This window comes from Dipodomys merriami, unplaced genomic scaffold (assembly GCF_024711535.1).
Source record: "Dipodomys merriami isolate MVZ:Mamm:240054 unplaced genomic scaffold, mDipMer1.0.p SCAF_3283, whole genome shotgun sequence".
NCBI lineage: Eukaryota > Metazoa > Chordata > Mammalia > Rodentia > Heteromyidae > Dipodomys > Dipodomys merriami.
The window spans coordinates 5452-20259 of NW_027204808.1; the positions used below are offsets into that span (position 1 = coordinate 5452).

General features: G+C 43.7%; 1 protein-coding gene across 1 annotated transcript; it reads left to right on the forward strand.

Moving 5' to 3' along the window:
* Nucleotides 1-246: 246 nt before the first annotated feature.
* On the forward strand, nucleotides 247-14619 carry LOC138841774 (neural cell adhesion molecule 1-like). Its single transcript, XM_070042663.1, has 9 exons — nucleotides 247-300; nucleotides 990-1064; nucleotides 2904-3122; nucleotides 4254-4397; nucleotides 4759-4896; nucleotides 5925-6042; nucleotides 6404-6573; nucleotides 8452-8594; nucleotides 14584-14619. Exons 1-9 carry the CDS (start codon nucleotides 273-275, stop codon nucleotides 14617-14619), a joined length of 1071 nt encoding a protein of 356 aa, XP_069898764.1. The 5' UTR covers nucleotides 247-272.
* Nucleotides 14620-14808: the final 189 nt, after the last annotated feature.

Sequence of the window (14808 nt, forward strand, 5' to 3'; positions counted from 1 at the left end):
TGGCAACAAGCTTCTCCATTCCACTGTGAACAGAAAATGGCTGTTGGAAGGAAAGACTCCGTGAGTCACTATCTAGGACCCAGCTTGTTTTGTTCAGGCGCCTCCTTCATCTTGGCTTTGAAATGCTCCATGCATTGAACCAAATGTTTGGCTTTCAGATTTACTTAAGAAGAGGAGAGGCAAAAGGAAGTCAAATCCAAATGAATAAAGCATTTTCTTTTCTATCTTAAAACTGTTTTCCTGAGGAACGGTTATCTGTTCGGAGCAGATAAATGAGGAGCAGGCTGAATGTAGGAATCGGTGAGATCTGGGGCCGTGTGTTTTCTTATCAGTGCGTTGGAATGACAGCACATACGAATATTCAAACAAGAATTCAGGGGAAGTAGCCAAGGGATACAAGGAAATCCATGGGGGCACAGAATACAGGATTTTAGGCAAGCATCTGTCTAAAAGGAGTGACGGTGTTTGCTGGTACATTCTGTTAGGGAATCAGGCGTGATGGTCCAAGTTGCTAGGCAAGGTGGGCATTTGTTGACACCTCCTATTTCAGAATCAGTTTGCAGAATCACAATGATTGATAAACAGGGTGGCGTGAGGAGTTTTCTGGAGACCCTGGGACCTAGTTCTGCTGTGGCCGGCTTCCTGCTGGTGACACAGCCCAGTTGACCATCAAAAGACACTGTGGTATAGCTCATATTGAAGTCTAGATCGGAACCATAAGCCCTCTCAAGGGTCAGGGGTCATGTTTAGGATAGGGAGCTCTCCCCAGGGACAGTGTGTTCCCCTGTGGGATGCTCTGGTTCTGTCACAGCTGTATGGTGATGGTACTTTGGTGGTGACAAGGCCTTCAGCTCCCCACAACCTCCACCTTTTAGCCTCTCTTACACTGAACTGAGGGACCCTGTTTCCAGTGAGGGCTCTGGGTTCCATTCTCAAAATTTCAAATGTGAAAGTTGAACTGGACTTTTTTGTCTTTTCTTTTTCTTCAGTTTCTCTGCAGGTGGATATCGTTCCCAGCCAAGGGGAGATCAGCGTTGGAGAGTCCAAATTCTTCTTGTGCCAAGGCAAGTGTCCCGTGTCCCTCCGCGCTTCCAGGCTCAGCTCAGAAACCCGCTGGGTGCTGGAGTCTGTGTCTCAAACTCGTAATCCTAGCTACTTAGAGGAGGCAGAGATCTGGGGAAATCTCTGTTCCAGGCCAGCCTGGGCATATAATTTTGCGAGATTCCTTCTAACCAATGGCTGAGTCTAACATAGAGATGTTTAAATAGGAAGACCATAGTCCAGGCCAAGCCAGGAAGCAAGCAAGACTCCACCAAGGAAAACAGAGGGCTAGAGTACCTGCCTAGCACGCACAAGGTTCTGAGTTCAACCCCAAGTACCCAATCAATACAAACATGGGATAAGGCAGAAGTTCCTTGAGTGTCCAGTTGATGGCGCTATCTAGGTTTCTGGGCCTTGTTGTGCCCCAGGATAGAGGAGTTCTCAGGCCCCCCTGTTTCCTCTCAGAGGCCGCCACCATCGCGGTGCTGTGTATTTATTGTCTGATTGGCAGTGGAGGGAAGCCCAAGAGTTTTTTTTAATAGGAGCACAACTCCTAGGCAGCAAAGCATCTCGCTTCTCTGGAGCTATGTCCCAGTAGCTCTGTCAGTGAAAACAACATGGGCACCAACCAGCAATGCTTTGACAGATTAACTTACAGCTCATTGCTTAGAATCTCCTACCTTGTAAATCCAAGAAATTCTAAAATTTGCCCGAAAGGCAATGCCTAGTGCTTTCTCTGTGGTTCGGAGGGCGTGTGCCCTACAGGTCTGCTGGGAAAGCCTCATGGGGCAGTATTCTGTCCTCTGCAGCTCTGGGCTGTGTCAAACCTTGTGTTTATTTAGAAAAGATGCATTTTTATTCCTCCGCAGCTCCTATAATGAATAGAATTAGGCCTCAGGTTCTCTGAATAGAGAACAACTGGGAATTCAGAACATGGCAGAACCTGGAAAGAGTGGAGCTGGATATGAACCGTGGCATTTAGCAAGCAGCTTTTGGCAGGGGGAGAACTGTTAAGTGCCATCATGATTTGCATCCAATGAGGTAGTTGTGGCCGGTGGATGCACCCGCTCCGGCTCTGTCTTCATTACAGCAATCCCAACGATCTGGAGACGCAGCCGTGAAGCCCACAGCACATCTTGCAAATAGTGATATTTATTGAAAACACGATGGGTCCTGAAAGGAAGACTGCTTCATTTCCATACTAAGCATCTGCGTGGGGCTGGATGGGGTGGATTGGGAGGGGCTCGTGCAGAGAGGCTGCAGGATCTGCATCTGCCAGAACCAAGCGCCCCTGGCTGAGCCGTAGCCCACCATTGGTCAGCTCGGTAGCAGCAGTAGTCTGCTCCTCACAGATGCCCACAGGAGAGGAAGAGCTACATTTGTCCAAAGTAGCAGGTGCTGGAATGACATTTATGCTGGTATATGCACAAACAGATGCTAGAACCAATGTAATTGGAACCTATACTCTTAGGCTAGACAGTGTCTCATGTCTCCAGCTCAGAGGATTCTAATCCAGTCCCTTGAAAATAAGCTGGTCAGTGGGCTCACGCCCATTAAGTCAGACGTAGATATACTAACTTCAGCATATCTAGAAGTACATCAGCTCAGTACACAGGATACAATCAATGATCAACAAAGGAACAGGAAAGCAATAGGAGCCCAGGCATGTGTGGCATCTTTCCCCATCTTAGATATACAATAATGAAACAGATGTAAAGTGGAGCTGCTGGGCATTCTTAAACCAGCGGGGTCCCCCTTCCTCACCACCCAGATACCAGTAGTGCTTACTAAATAGCCACTATCACTGCATGAGCTTCATCATCACGATTTCAGCGGTTTGAAAAGAATCTCTCCCTCCCCAGTGGCAGGAGATGCCAAAGACAAGGATATCTCCTGGTTCTCCCCCAATGGAGAGAAGCTCAGCCCAAACCAGCAGCGGATCTCGGTGGTGTGGAATGATGACTCCTCTTCCACCCTCACCATCTACAACGCCAACATCGACGATGCAGGCATCTACAAGTGTGTGGTCACGGGCGAAGATGGCAGCGAGTCTGAGGCCACTGTCAACGTGAAGATCTTCCGTAAGAACCTCCCTCCCCCCTTCCGTCATTCTCCATTCTCTGCTTTGCCAGCAGGACACATGGTAGGGTTGTAGAAATAGTGAGAAGGCAATAGAAGGACTAGTGAGGCCCTGGCAGGATTGTGTTCCCCTTTGTAAGTCTTTTCCTGACCTAACTCAGAGTTCCTCTGTGTTCTCCATCGGTCCTTGGGGAACTCAGAACTCATAAACCACTAGTCTGCCTTCTTTGACTCAAAATACACAGTTCCCAGAAAGCTGATAGGGCTCCCTCTGTGTCTTGTGGTTAGACCATTGAGGCTTTCCTTTTTACTTCACTGTCCTTCAGCGGGGGATATTACCCAAGTGCCAGTGGTATCAAACCTCCTTACTTGAGCATTCAGTGCTGCTCACAGCAGGAGATTCCACCTACCACTAAAACCCCATCTGGAGATGGCACCTCATTACTTTGTTCCAGCGCCTCTGTCCTGTTGACCAGAGTCAAGACGGGTGACAGCCAGTGGGACAATACCAGTTGCCCTAGGTTTATTGTCATTCAGCTTCTCTCCTTGTCTTCAGAATTCTCTTTGCTATAGGGAGACAAAGAAGGGACTGCTATTATAGACCAGTTGTGTTGCCTGTTCATCTATCTGACTAGTACCATCCCACGTGGCAAGGAATTCTCAGTGAAGACACTCCTTCCCCTTCTGTAGATTGTTTCTGCTATCAGTAGCTAAACACTGGCAGCCTACTCCCTTCTTCGTGCCAGCTTCTCCGCCTCCCATCTATGACCAGCTGCTGGTTGGGAGTACCTTTTATAGAACTGTATGAGGGATTGAGGCTGGCCTGGAACTCAGGTCCAGTAACATAACTCTAATAAGAAGGGCTCTTGTGGGCTAGGAATGTGGCTCAGTGGTAGAGTGCTTGCCTAGCATGCATGAAGCCCTGGGTTCAGTTCCTCAGTACCACATATACAGAAAAAGCCAGACATGGCGCCGTGGCTCAGAGTGCTAGACTTAAGCAAAAGAAGCTCGGGGACAGTGCCCAGGCCCTGAGTTCAAGGTCGGGACTGGCACAAAAAAAAAAAAAAAAAAAAGAAGTGCTCCTGTGAGCGAATCCAGTTTCTTCCTCATGCTTCCCCTGCTCATTTTTCCAGAGAAGCTCATGTTCAAGAACGCACCAACCCCACAGGAGTTCAGAGAGGGAGAGGATGCCGTGATCGTGTGTGACGTGGTCAGCTCTCTACCCCCAACCATCATCTGGAAACACAAAGGCCGAGATGTCATCCTGAAGAAAGATGGTGAGACCTGAATTGCCTGAGACACTATTCATTCCCTGTGAACCCGCTGGATTCCCTCATTTTCATCCCTCTCAGCTTCTGAGGCATCCCCAGGCCAAAAGCACATTCGGGTTCCCCGAGACCCACAATATTTGGACTCCCAAGGCCCAAATGGACATAGGTGATAAATTCCAGCACCTGATTTTTTTTTTTCAGTAGACTCTTGCTCTCAGATCTTATTACAGAGCCAGGCTCATGTGAGATTCTTTCAGCCCTAACCCCTACCTTGTAAGACTGAAGGAAGAGGCTCAGCTACCTGCCTGCAGATCTCAGCGGTTTCTGACTGACCCTTGGATAAACACCTGCTTCTTGTCTCTTCTAGTCCGATTCATAGTCCTGTCCAACAACTACCTGCAGATCCGGGGCATCAAGAAAACGGATGAGGGCACTTATCGCTGTGAGGGCAGGATCCTGGCACGGGGGGAGATCAACTTCAAGGACATTCAGGTCATTGTGAATGGTGAGGAGTCCCATTCTTACTCTCTCCCTATTGCCGCAACTGTGGTTTCCTCCTTCCCTACCACCGCTAACGCATTTCCTTTCACTTTTTCTCTTTGCTTTCTAAAACAAGTCTGGTCCTCCCAGTCCATCCATTCGTCTCAACTCCTTCATTCATCTCAACTCCCCACCATAACCTCTAGGGGAAGAAGTATTCCTTTTCTTTTTTAAATAAACTCGTTGCCTGGGTCTCCCATCAATGATGGGGGATTTGGATGCAAATACTGAATATCTTTCATCATCTTACAGAACTAGAAAAGTTCCACACACTTCCTAGTAAGTTCCTCTTCTTCCTCATTGTTCTTGGATATTATCATAATTGAGTCCCTCTGGCTCAAGGTCTAGAGAAACTATTTCATTTCACTCTAATTTCAAAACAGTCCAAATCATGGTCCGTGGGTTTATGAATCTTAATTTGCAGTGTCAAATAAACACACCCACAGAATCGATCTGACATTTACAAGATGTTTACAGGAAATTATAATGTCAGAGCTAAGAAAATAAGTCACATTTGAATTGTTTTGGCTATTGATATGTATGTTTTTGCCAAACTCTTCCCCCATCTCGCTCTTCTTTTGGGGAAAAGGAACCAGTTTGTGTACAAGTTGTTTATGATCATTCTAGGAAAATGACCTTCTTTGGTGAGTTGGTGGGTTTCTTCACAGTAGTAACTATCATTATGGAGATACTGGTTTGTTTGTTAAATTAACATCGAGTTCCACCAAGCCCGTAGTTATTTAGTGTACATTGATTGAGAAAACACATAATGACAAATAGCTACTGTAAATCACATGCCATGTCAACACGGGCAAAATGTAATCTGATAGAAATGGTGGGACTTTTGTTCACTGTAATTCTTTAGTCCACACATGAATTTAGGTTTCTTACACTAATTCTATACCCAGGACTCCTGGCCCCTGGGTGGGGCCCTTCTCTGAGTCATTGAGTTCTTTCTTGTTTTCACAATCTCCCTGCCATTCTTTCCTTCAGTGCCACCCACTGTCCATGCCAGGCAGAGCATTGTGAATGCCACCGCCAATCTGGGCCAATCAGTCACCCTGGGCTGTGATGCAGACGGCTTCCCAGAGCCCACGATGAGCTGGACAAAGTAAGAAACTGACCCCTGCCTTGGGTCATGGGCATGAGAAGGGGACTATCAAAGGAACCCTTTGCATGTTGGTATAGCCTTGACTTGGGGAGGGGCTTCTTGGAAATTCTCCGGGTGAAGAATGGATTTTCAGTTACATCACATTCTCTTGCCTTGTGCAGGCATAAGATTTTTCAGTCTTGTGGAGGCAGATTGGGAGGGCGTGGACAGGTAGGAGAGTCTATGTCACCTCTCAGAACAGTTATATCCTTTGGACAGACTCAAAGGATTAAGTAGCCTTAGGAAAGGAATCTGAAGTCTACATCATTGAGAAGGGCCCTGGGCTCAGCATCTTTGTCTTTTGCATTTTTGCACCCTACAGGGATGGGGAACTAATAGAGAATGAGGAGGACGAAGAGAAGTACATCTTCAGTGACGACAGTACCGAGCTGACCATCAGGAAAGTGGATAAGAATGATGAGGCTGAGTATGTCTGCATTGCTGAAAACAAGGCTGGAGAGCAGGATGCATCCATCCACCTCAAAGTCTTTGGTAAGGAGACTAGGGGAGCAAGGTAATGGCTCTACCTTTTTTGTTTAATCTAAGAAAGGACCAGTTCAAGCATGCACTGCCCTAGTTATCAGTTAGAAGCTCCTTTTGCTAAGCAATTATGTCCTACCCTGCTTTAAGGTTGGCAGTGAATTTCCATTGCTCTTCTCCCTGTAGACTCTTTCTGCAAGGGATTTTTTTTGTCTCCGCAGATTATTACACTTGTGCTAAAGCTCTTAAGTCTCATGTCTGCTATTGGCTGAGGGAAGTATGCCAGTGGGCAGAAGCCTTGCTTAGCTGATTTCTTAGGACCAGCAGGAACCCGAGGGGAATCATACCCCCATCCTGAGTGGCAGTAGAATATCCAGCTTTGTTGTTCAGAAAAACAAGAGCCCCAGGGTTCTTCTTGGACTAGGGTTGCTGGGGCTTGGTTTGGAATGAGCATTGACAAAGCCAGCTCTTAGTGGCTGACTGCAGAGGCACGGGCAGTGCTGGGAAACGGCAGATCGTAATGAAGCATGTCGAGATACCAAGTTCCATGGAGGCCAGGTGAACAGTAGGAGAGCGATCCAAACACCATGGGCTGACAAAAGACACTAACACAAAGACAGACTATTGGAAGATGAAACCTTGGTGCTAGAGTGAACCAAGGGTAAGCAGGAAGACTCTGTAATCCACCACTACTTACCTAGTAGCTGGGTGTTATTTGCCTCACTGGCTAGAATTATTTTTCCTCCATTAGTGAAATAAGTTACATTTCTTTGGTGTTATCTCTTTTTTTCTCCTATAGAAACCATTTTAGAGGATAATTGTTTTAAATTGGGGGAAAGAATTCAATTTTCCCTAATGTGTTAGCATTTCACTCAGATTTGGAATGCCTGTGCTTCTTGCATTACCCAAAACATTTGGAAAATGAACTCATCTCAACTCCTTTTCTTCCGATCTTCAGTCCACCCAGAAGCTTCCAATCCATTGCATTCTTTCTAGTCTCCTCCCTGGAGACTGTTCTAGCACCACCATGCTTCTTGTCATAAGAATGTCAACCCTTTCTTTCTTTCACCCCTGCTGGAGTCATCTATTCATTTCCACTTACTCCAAGAAGGAGGGCTCTTTGGATATTGGCCATACAAGATTGTCAATCCAGGCTGATAGGCCGTGGGGAGCCAATGGGAAGCACAGAAGCACTGTGTCTGGGGTCTGTTCCCTCATGTACCAAATGAGCTCACAGGACTTGTATGGCCTATAAGCCAGATGTTCCCCACACCTGCAAGTCAAAGCATTCCTTCTCCTCCCCCCCCCAACCCTAAAACAAACTCTTATAGTACACAGTATGAGCTCACATCTGGGTCCTTGCCAGAATTTCTAAAACTGGTATCTTTACCTCAAGTCCTCCTCCATTCTAAATCATCTTGACATGTTCCTAAATTCACCATCTTTAAAATAGAAATGATCACCCCTGTTGTGGTGGCCAGTTGTGGTGGCCAGTCAGTGGGGGAAATTCCAGCCACCCAGCCTAATGTCTGTCTTCCTCATACAGAGCTACTCTCTTCCCAACCCCCCTTTTATATGCCCCAGCTTCTCTGCTTTTATTCAAGCAGTTTGTCGATACTTGGAATCACTTCATTTCCAGGCCAAAGTTGTGCCTGTTTGAAAATCTCATGGCACAGCCCCAAAGCTATCTCCTGGTGAAAGCCCAGAACAGGATAGCATACATATAGCTCCTGCATCCATTCAATTCTGTGTCTCCTGTCATAGTTAGAATAGGACCTTGTACTTAGAAAATAGATAACTTTTGTTTTGAATGGATGCATGTCATCATTCAAACCCACAAAAATGTATCTATGTAATTAGATAAACTTACAGAATTTTTTTTCTTTTCAGCAAAACCCAAAATCACATATGTAGAGAACCAGACTGCCATGGAACTGGAGGAGCAGGTGACTCTCACCTGTGAAGCCTCTGGAGACCCCATTCCCTCCATCACCTGGAGGACTTCCACCCGAAACATCAGCAGCGAAGAAAAGGTATAGTGTCACCCAAGAGTTTCAGGGTTGTGGAGCACAGACTTGAGGCACATTGAGTCTGTACCATGCCCCGTTCTCTTTGGGGTCCTGGAAAGTGGGGTGTGGTCACTAGAGGTCCTGCAATCTCCCTCCCTTAGCTTTCCAGGATGAGACTTGCTTAGCATCCCTTTGAAGTAGAAGGGGCACGACTCATTGCCTAAATTTGGTAGGGGTGTGGTGCTGTGGGCATGGTTGTCTTAGATGATAGTGATGTTCACACCCGGGGTTTTGGAACCGTGAGGAACAAAGACAAGAGAGACCCCAGTGTAGCAGATGATATGATTATCATCGCAGTAGCATCCAAAGATATAACAGGGACCCGAAAGAGCCTATTAATTCTCTCCCTTGCGTTTTGTATACTCATGCTATATACATGCACTACACGTACGAAAGCTTGGTTGCCTTTGCGTCTGCCTGTATTCTTGATCACATTTGAAGTTCATTTTGTTCTAAAGGCAAAAATAATTAGCAGTTTCAAGATGATGGTCGATTCACAGAGAGATTGAGAAAACTGTACTGACCCTCCTGGAAAATTAAAAATGACCAGGAATATTTAGCTTTAAAGCACATGGACTTAGGGCCACTAGAAATCTATCTTTATAATTGATGGTATTATAAAAGATGGGTATGAGCCCCTTCATAATGTAGCCCTTTGCTACTGAGTGGGCCAAAATCAGAAGGATGTAAAGGCTTGATTTTCAAACAACGTCAACTCTATTATGGCCCTTCTCCAATATCATTTTGTATATCCTTTTGTAATTGCCTTCATTTTAGTTGGCCGGTTCTCTCTTACCTATTCAGAAGGAATAGCCTTCACCTTAAAGAACATGTATAATGAATTGCTTATTGACTAGAATGTTAAAATATATTAGATCTTCACTTGTTCTGCTTAAAAGGAAATTCCTTAAAAGCAATCAACTCAAATAAAGCCAAAAGGGATAGTGTGAAATACCAGAGCTAAATTTGGAATTCGTATTTGAGGAACTAATTTCCATCCTACTAACAGAAAACAAAGCTAAATCCAATGGAACCAAAACTGCTGTTCTAAATAACCTATTTTTTGGTAAGTTTTGCATCCAGAGTTGATTTCAACTGAGCAAAAGTGCAACTAAGGAACTGCTAAATATTTTTGAAACTCACATATGCTCTTTGATACGCAAAAAAAAAACCTAGATTTTTTTTTAATGTGATGTTTACTTGGATACTTTCTTTCTCAACCCTGGACCCGAACCCTCAGCTAAGATTTCAGCTCCCTCTTGTGTGTTGTGTGGATTCAATGTACATTTCAGGGCTCGATTCACAGGGCTGCGTCTTGACAGATCTTGCAATATCAGACTTAACAAGTAGATTTGTGCAAAGTGACCCAATGTGATTCTGAAAGCTCCAGTAAAGGACAGAAGCCTCAATCTCAGTTGAATGACACTCTCTATCTTCTCTAGAAATAGCTCAACAGCCAACTGAGACCAGAAAGATTATTAAGATTTGTGCCTACCTCGAGTTCTTTAATAGGTTGGCACTTCTGGTTTATACCTAGTTCACATTCACAGGGTAAGAATATATAGGCAGAAACTGAACGACTCATCCTTACTAAATACTGAGACTTGAAGGTACCCAGCAGAGCATGTCTCAAGCCTGGAAAGGAATGACTTTTTCTACAATTGAGTTTTCAGTTTAGATCATCTGTCTTATTGGGAGATAATTATGTAAGACCTTTTGCATCGCTTGTGTTGTGGTTTTCTTTTGCCCTGGATCCTCTTCCAAGTGTAGTCAACATGATATAATTGGAGGCTGAGTGAGTCAATGTTAGAGCAAATCATCCAAATCAGCCTCTGATAACACCAGACTAACACAGTTGCCTAAATGAAATCCTAACAAAATTTGCCATTTCTAAAGTAATTAAATATTGACATCCAAGAAGCATGATGACATCAGTCTGACAGTTGTCGATAGTTAATAATTAAGAAAAAAACAAATGTGAGCTATGCAGGAGTAACCAGGTCACTTTTTACTTTGGCAAGCTCTCCTCAAGTTCTCCTCCAACTAAAGTTTTTTTTGCATGACAGGTAATTAGATAATGAGGATAGCTAGCGTCATTGAATTATAGAAGTGGATGAACCAGTGTTTTCTGATAATTGGGGTGATTCAGGAGGCGTGTCAGCTTAGAAATTATATGGAATGGCAGAAGAAAGGAGCCTCCGGAGAGCAAGGTCACATGAAAGACTAGAATCACTGGGGGTTGGAAGGCACCTTTTACAGTTTTCTAGAATCAGCTGGCTTTCTTTTCTAGTATCACTTAGCTTCTCTCTGGTGGTGATGGCGTCCAGCCTCTGTGGGACCCTTGGCCAACTCTGTTGACCATGAAGGGATGTTTCCTGTGTCTTCTGCTCCTCAGTGCTCCTTACACAGTCCTGTAAGAGTCACTGAAGCAGCTCTTAGAATTTCCTCTAGCCAGTCTTCCCTTCTTCACTTAGCATTTGAGGCCCTTTGTTCTGTTTTTTGAATGGCATTGTTTCCACATCCTTCACTCTTCCAGCCATCCTGTGCTAGACAGCTTTAGTTCCTCTGTGCTTCCCTAAGTTCCTCTGTGCCATGCCCTGGGTAACTCACGCAGACCTCAATAGGGCATCCCCTTGATCTGGACTCCACTGTGAGTTGCATCAGCTCCTAAGCTCTGTCCTCACTCCATTGTTGCTTATTGAGCTTATGGTTGACTAAATGTACCACATCGTCAAAGTGATACACACCAGCTAATGCACAGGTATCACTCACCTCAACTGCATTAGGTCACAGAGTCCTTTATCCTATTCTCATGCAATTGATTGTTTAACCAACAGTGAAAGATGTTTTTTAAATATTTATTTCTACTAAAATTTCTGTCTTGTTGGTTGCATCCCTGTTTCTGAACAGGGTCATAGCGGTGATGTGGAAAGGACCTTCCTTCACTGGGATTGATCCAACAATTACAAGATATATAGCATAGCTGACCTCTTTCCCCTTAAGTATCAATGCATTGCTGAAAATGCTACTTATGCAAATACCCCCTGCCTTGTGAATGGCTGTTTCAGAGCATCTTTCGAACTTGTCCTTCAAAGTCTATGAGTCAGAACATATCAGCACTGGTAGGCTCCCTATGTGTGTGTATTAAAAGGAATGAGGTAGAGCCATCAAGAGTGATCCCAGCCCTAAAATCCAAGTGCAGATAACTTTCCTCATGCAACTTCACCTAACATTTGTGTTAGAGGTTGCTTTCAACCTTGGATCAACACTTATGTGAAATATCTTTGCTCAAATCACTGATGTAGATATTGACTGGTGAAAGGTCAAGTTCATATTCCTTAAGAGACCGCAGTGGCTTCCCTCTGGGAAGTGACTCAAGGCAAAGCACATGATGTCCCCTAGCACCACAGGTGCTCTCTTAAGATTCAGATAGCAATTTGGGTGAGGTACAGACTCCTTGAATAAAGTTTGTTACAATATATGTGAATTAAAGCTGTGTTGTCTTACATTATTGAGTCTGATGTTACTCTTCTGACTGAAAGAGAGAAAAGGCTTTCTTCTAGAGACACACAGTGGCTTTCTAATGGAATATCAATGTTCTTCATTGAAAAAGAAGAGAATAAGCTGGAAGTAATACTGGGTGTCTGAATGCCCTACCTAATCTTTGACTATATCATTGGACCAAGTTTAATCACTGGATTGAGAATGGTCATTATCAATCTGTTAAGTGTCATCTGATTGAAGCAGTTTAGGTTAGCAACTGGTAAGGTTAACTCTAGTTGGTTAGATCACTGAGATCATTAAGGTAGACCAGAAGTCCAAAAGTTGGTCCAATTCTAAGTAGTCATTATTATCTTGACCAAAAAAAAAATGGACATCATAATGGATCAGCTGGAGGATGTTCATGAAGTTCTTCGTAATACTTCAGAAAGTTTGTGCATTTGTGTCATTTCACTGATCATCCCACATGGGTTCATCACAAATATTCGCAGGTGTTTGAGTGACTGTTGCTAAATTCCAGGTACCATTTGCATATTGAGCGAGAGCTAGAGGTGATGACTTACATACTCAATCCTTGGCAGGAAAAAAAATCCATGTTTATTTGAATGCCTCTGTGCCTTTGAAATGAGGAAAGAAAGGTATATGAGTAAGAGAAAGAAGGAGAGGGGGTTGAAGGCTTGGTATCAGAAGACACTGATAGAAATAAAGGCATTTTGTGAACCTTGAAGCTTGAGCTAACAGAGTATCTGCAAATAACATTTTAGAAATTCTGGATTCTTGGGAAACTGGAGCTTTCTTTTCACTGGAAAGACTATCTCAGTCAGTATAAGCTTAGTGCCTGATTTTAAACATTGGTAGAGATGATTGCGTCAAGCAATCAGAATCTGGTTTATCTGAGGTGTTGGCAAGTGTATAACAGGGAACATTTGAGATAATTATAGGAGTGTTTTGCTTTAGTTTATGTACAAATACCTGTAGATTTGTGTGCAAGGCAATAAAACATAGGAATACTTTTTTAAAACAACCTAGAATGAACCGTTTGGGGAACATCAGTAATCACACCCTGTGATTTTCCTAAGTGTACATATTTGCATATCAGATTATCTTAAAATAGACCACACCTCCAACTAAATTATTAAGACGAATATATTTATCATCATTCCACCAGGCACACAGGTAGAAGTCAAGCTATTAGAAGCATTATGTCATTAGCAACTACTTAGTCTAAAAGCCACGGAACTGTGGTGATTTTGGAAGGACACAGATGAATCAGACTTGAAAAACAACCAACCTCATGTGACATAACTCCCTTAAAAACAACCTCAATTCATGCAGCCCTGGCATGTGACAAACAAGCTTATTAGTGATGTGGAATTGGCAACATTTGACGTGTTGGCCCTGTTATTTTGTCTGTGCATGCTCCCCTGTTCTCATTTTCTCCTTCATCCCAGCATCCTGTAAAATCTAAGCCAGCCATCTCCATCTTCATTTCTCACCAGAACTCCTTGCATTTTGTGGGCTTACTAACTGTTCACTCATTCGTTTTCGTTCCCCAGATTGTGTGCCATGTCACTAGCATCTTTGTTTCTGTCCTGTCTCCATCTGAACGTCAGGGACAATTAGACATGTATGCCACCTCACAAAAACGATGATGCAGCTTTGATGTCTTTGACTCCCAGCATGAAAACAGAGGGAAAAACCCGTAAGCAGAATAGATACTCAAGTGCTGGATAAAAACGAAAAACAAAACAAAAGAGTAGGCAAAAAAAAATCTAGTTGTGAGTGGAAAACTCTCTCCATCTAAGTGTCTCTTCCTGGAGAATACTATGTTGAATGACAATGGAACAGGCTCCAGCCTGTGAGCCATCTAGCATTGCCTGCCTTGAAGGGGTGGAGCCTACCATAGCCCCTGAGCATTTGGTATCCTTAGAGACTTCATCCTTCTCATTCCTAATGTACCTCTCTGCTCCTTGCTTTGTTCCTTTTTTAACAAATAAAAACTTATTTTTTATAAAATGCATGCAGTAATACAATGCATGAGCATAAAATGGTATTCATATATCTGTGGTAAGCTGATGAATAAAATTCAAAGGAAGCAATTTGTTCTGTTAGTACTTCTAGAATATGTGGCTAGAACTAGTAACATCACTATAAAGAAGTCTAAAATATATCTGCTGTTTTCTGGTATCTATATCTACCAAAGATGAGGAATCCCTTTATCTTGGAATTACACGAGATAATGTTCATTAGTGGGGGGGTGGGGTGAACGTAATCTAAAGCCTTGATTAAATCGGGTAACAAACACACTACGGAAAGTGGGCCTTAGAAACAGTTCAAAATGGAAAAGAAGCTGCATGTGCACGGAATGCAGTATAGTGCATCACTTCTCTGAAGCAACATGTTGTAAAATTTTACTGCTTTCTTGTTGTGTTTTATATCTTGTTCTCTCCAGGCTTCGTGGACTCGACCAGAGAAACAAGAGGTATAGCTTACCTGACCACTAGCCAGTCTTTAGTTTTGAAAGCATTGCAGCGTTAACTCATCATTACAGTGAATAACCAGACATGCTAAACTAATTAGTACATTAGTTAGATTACGGAATAGGACCATAGTGCTAGACCTTACTTAGTAATAGTTTTAGTTGTTTTTAGAACGAGCAAGCAAGCTATGTTGGGAG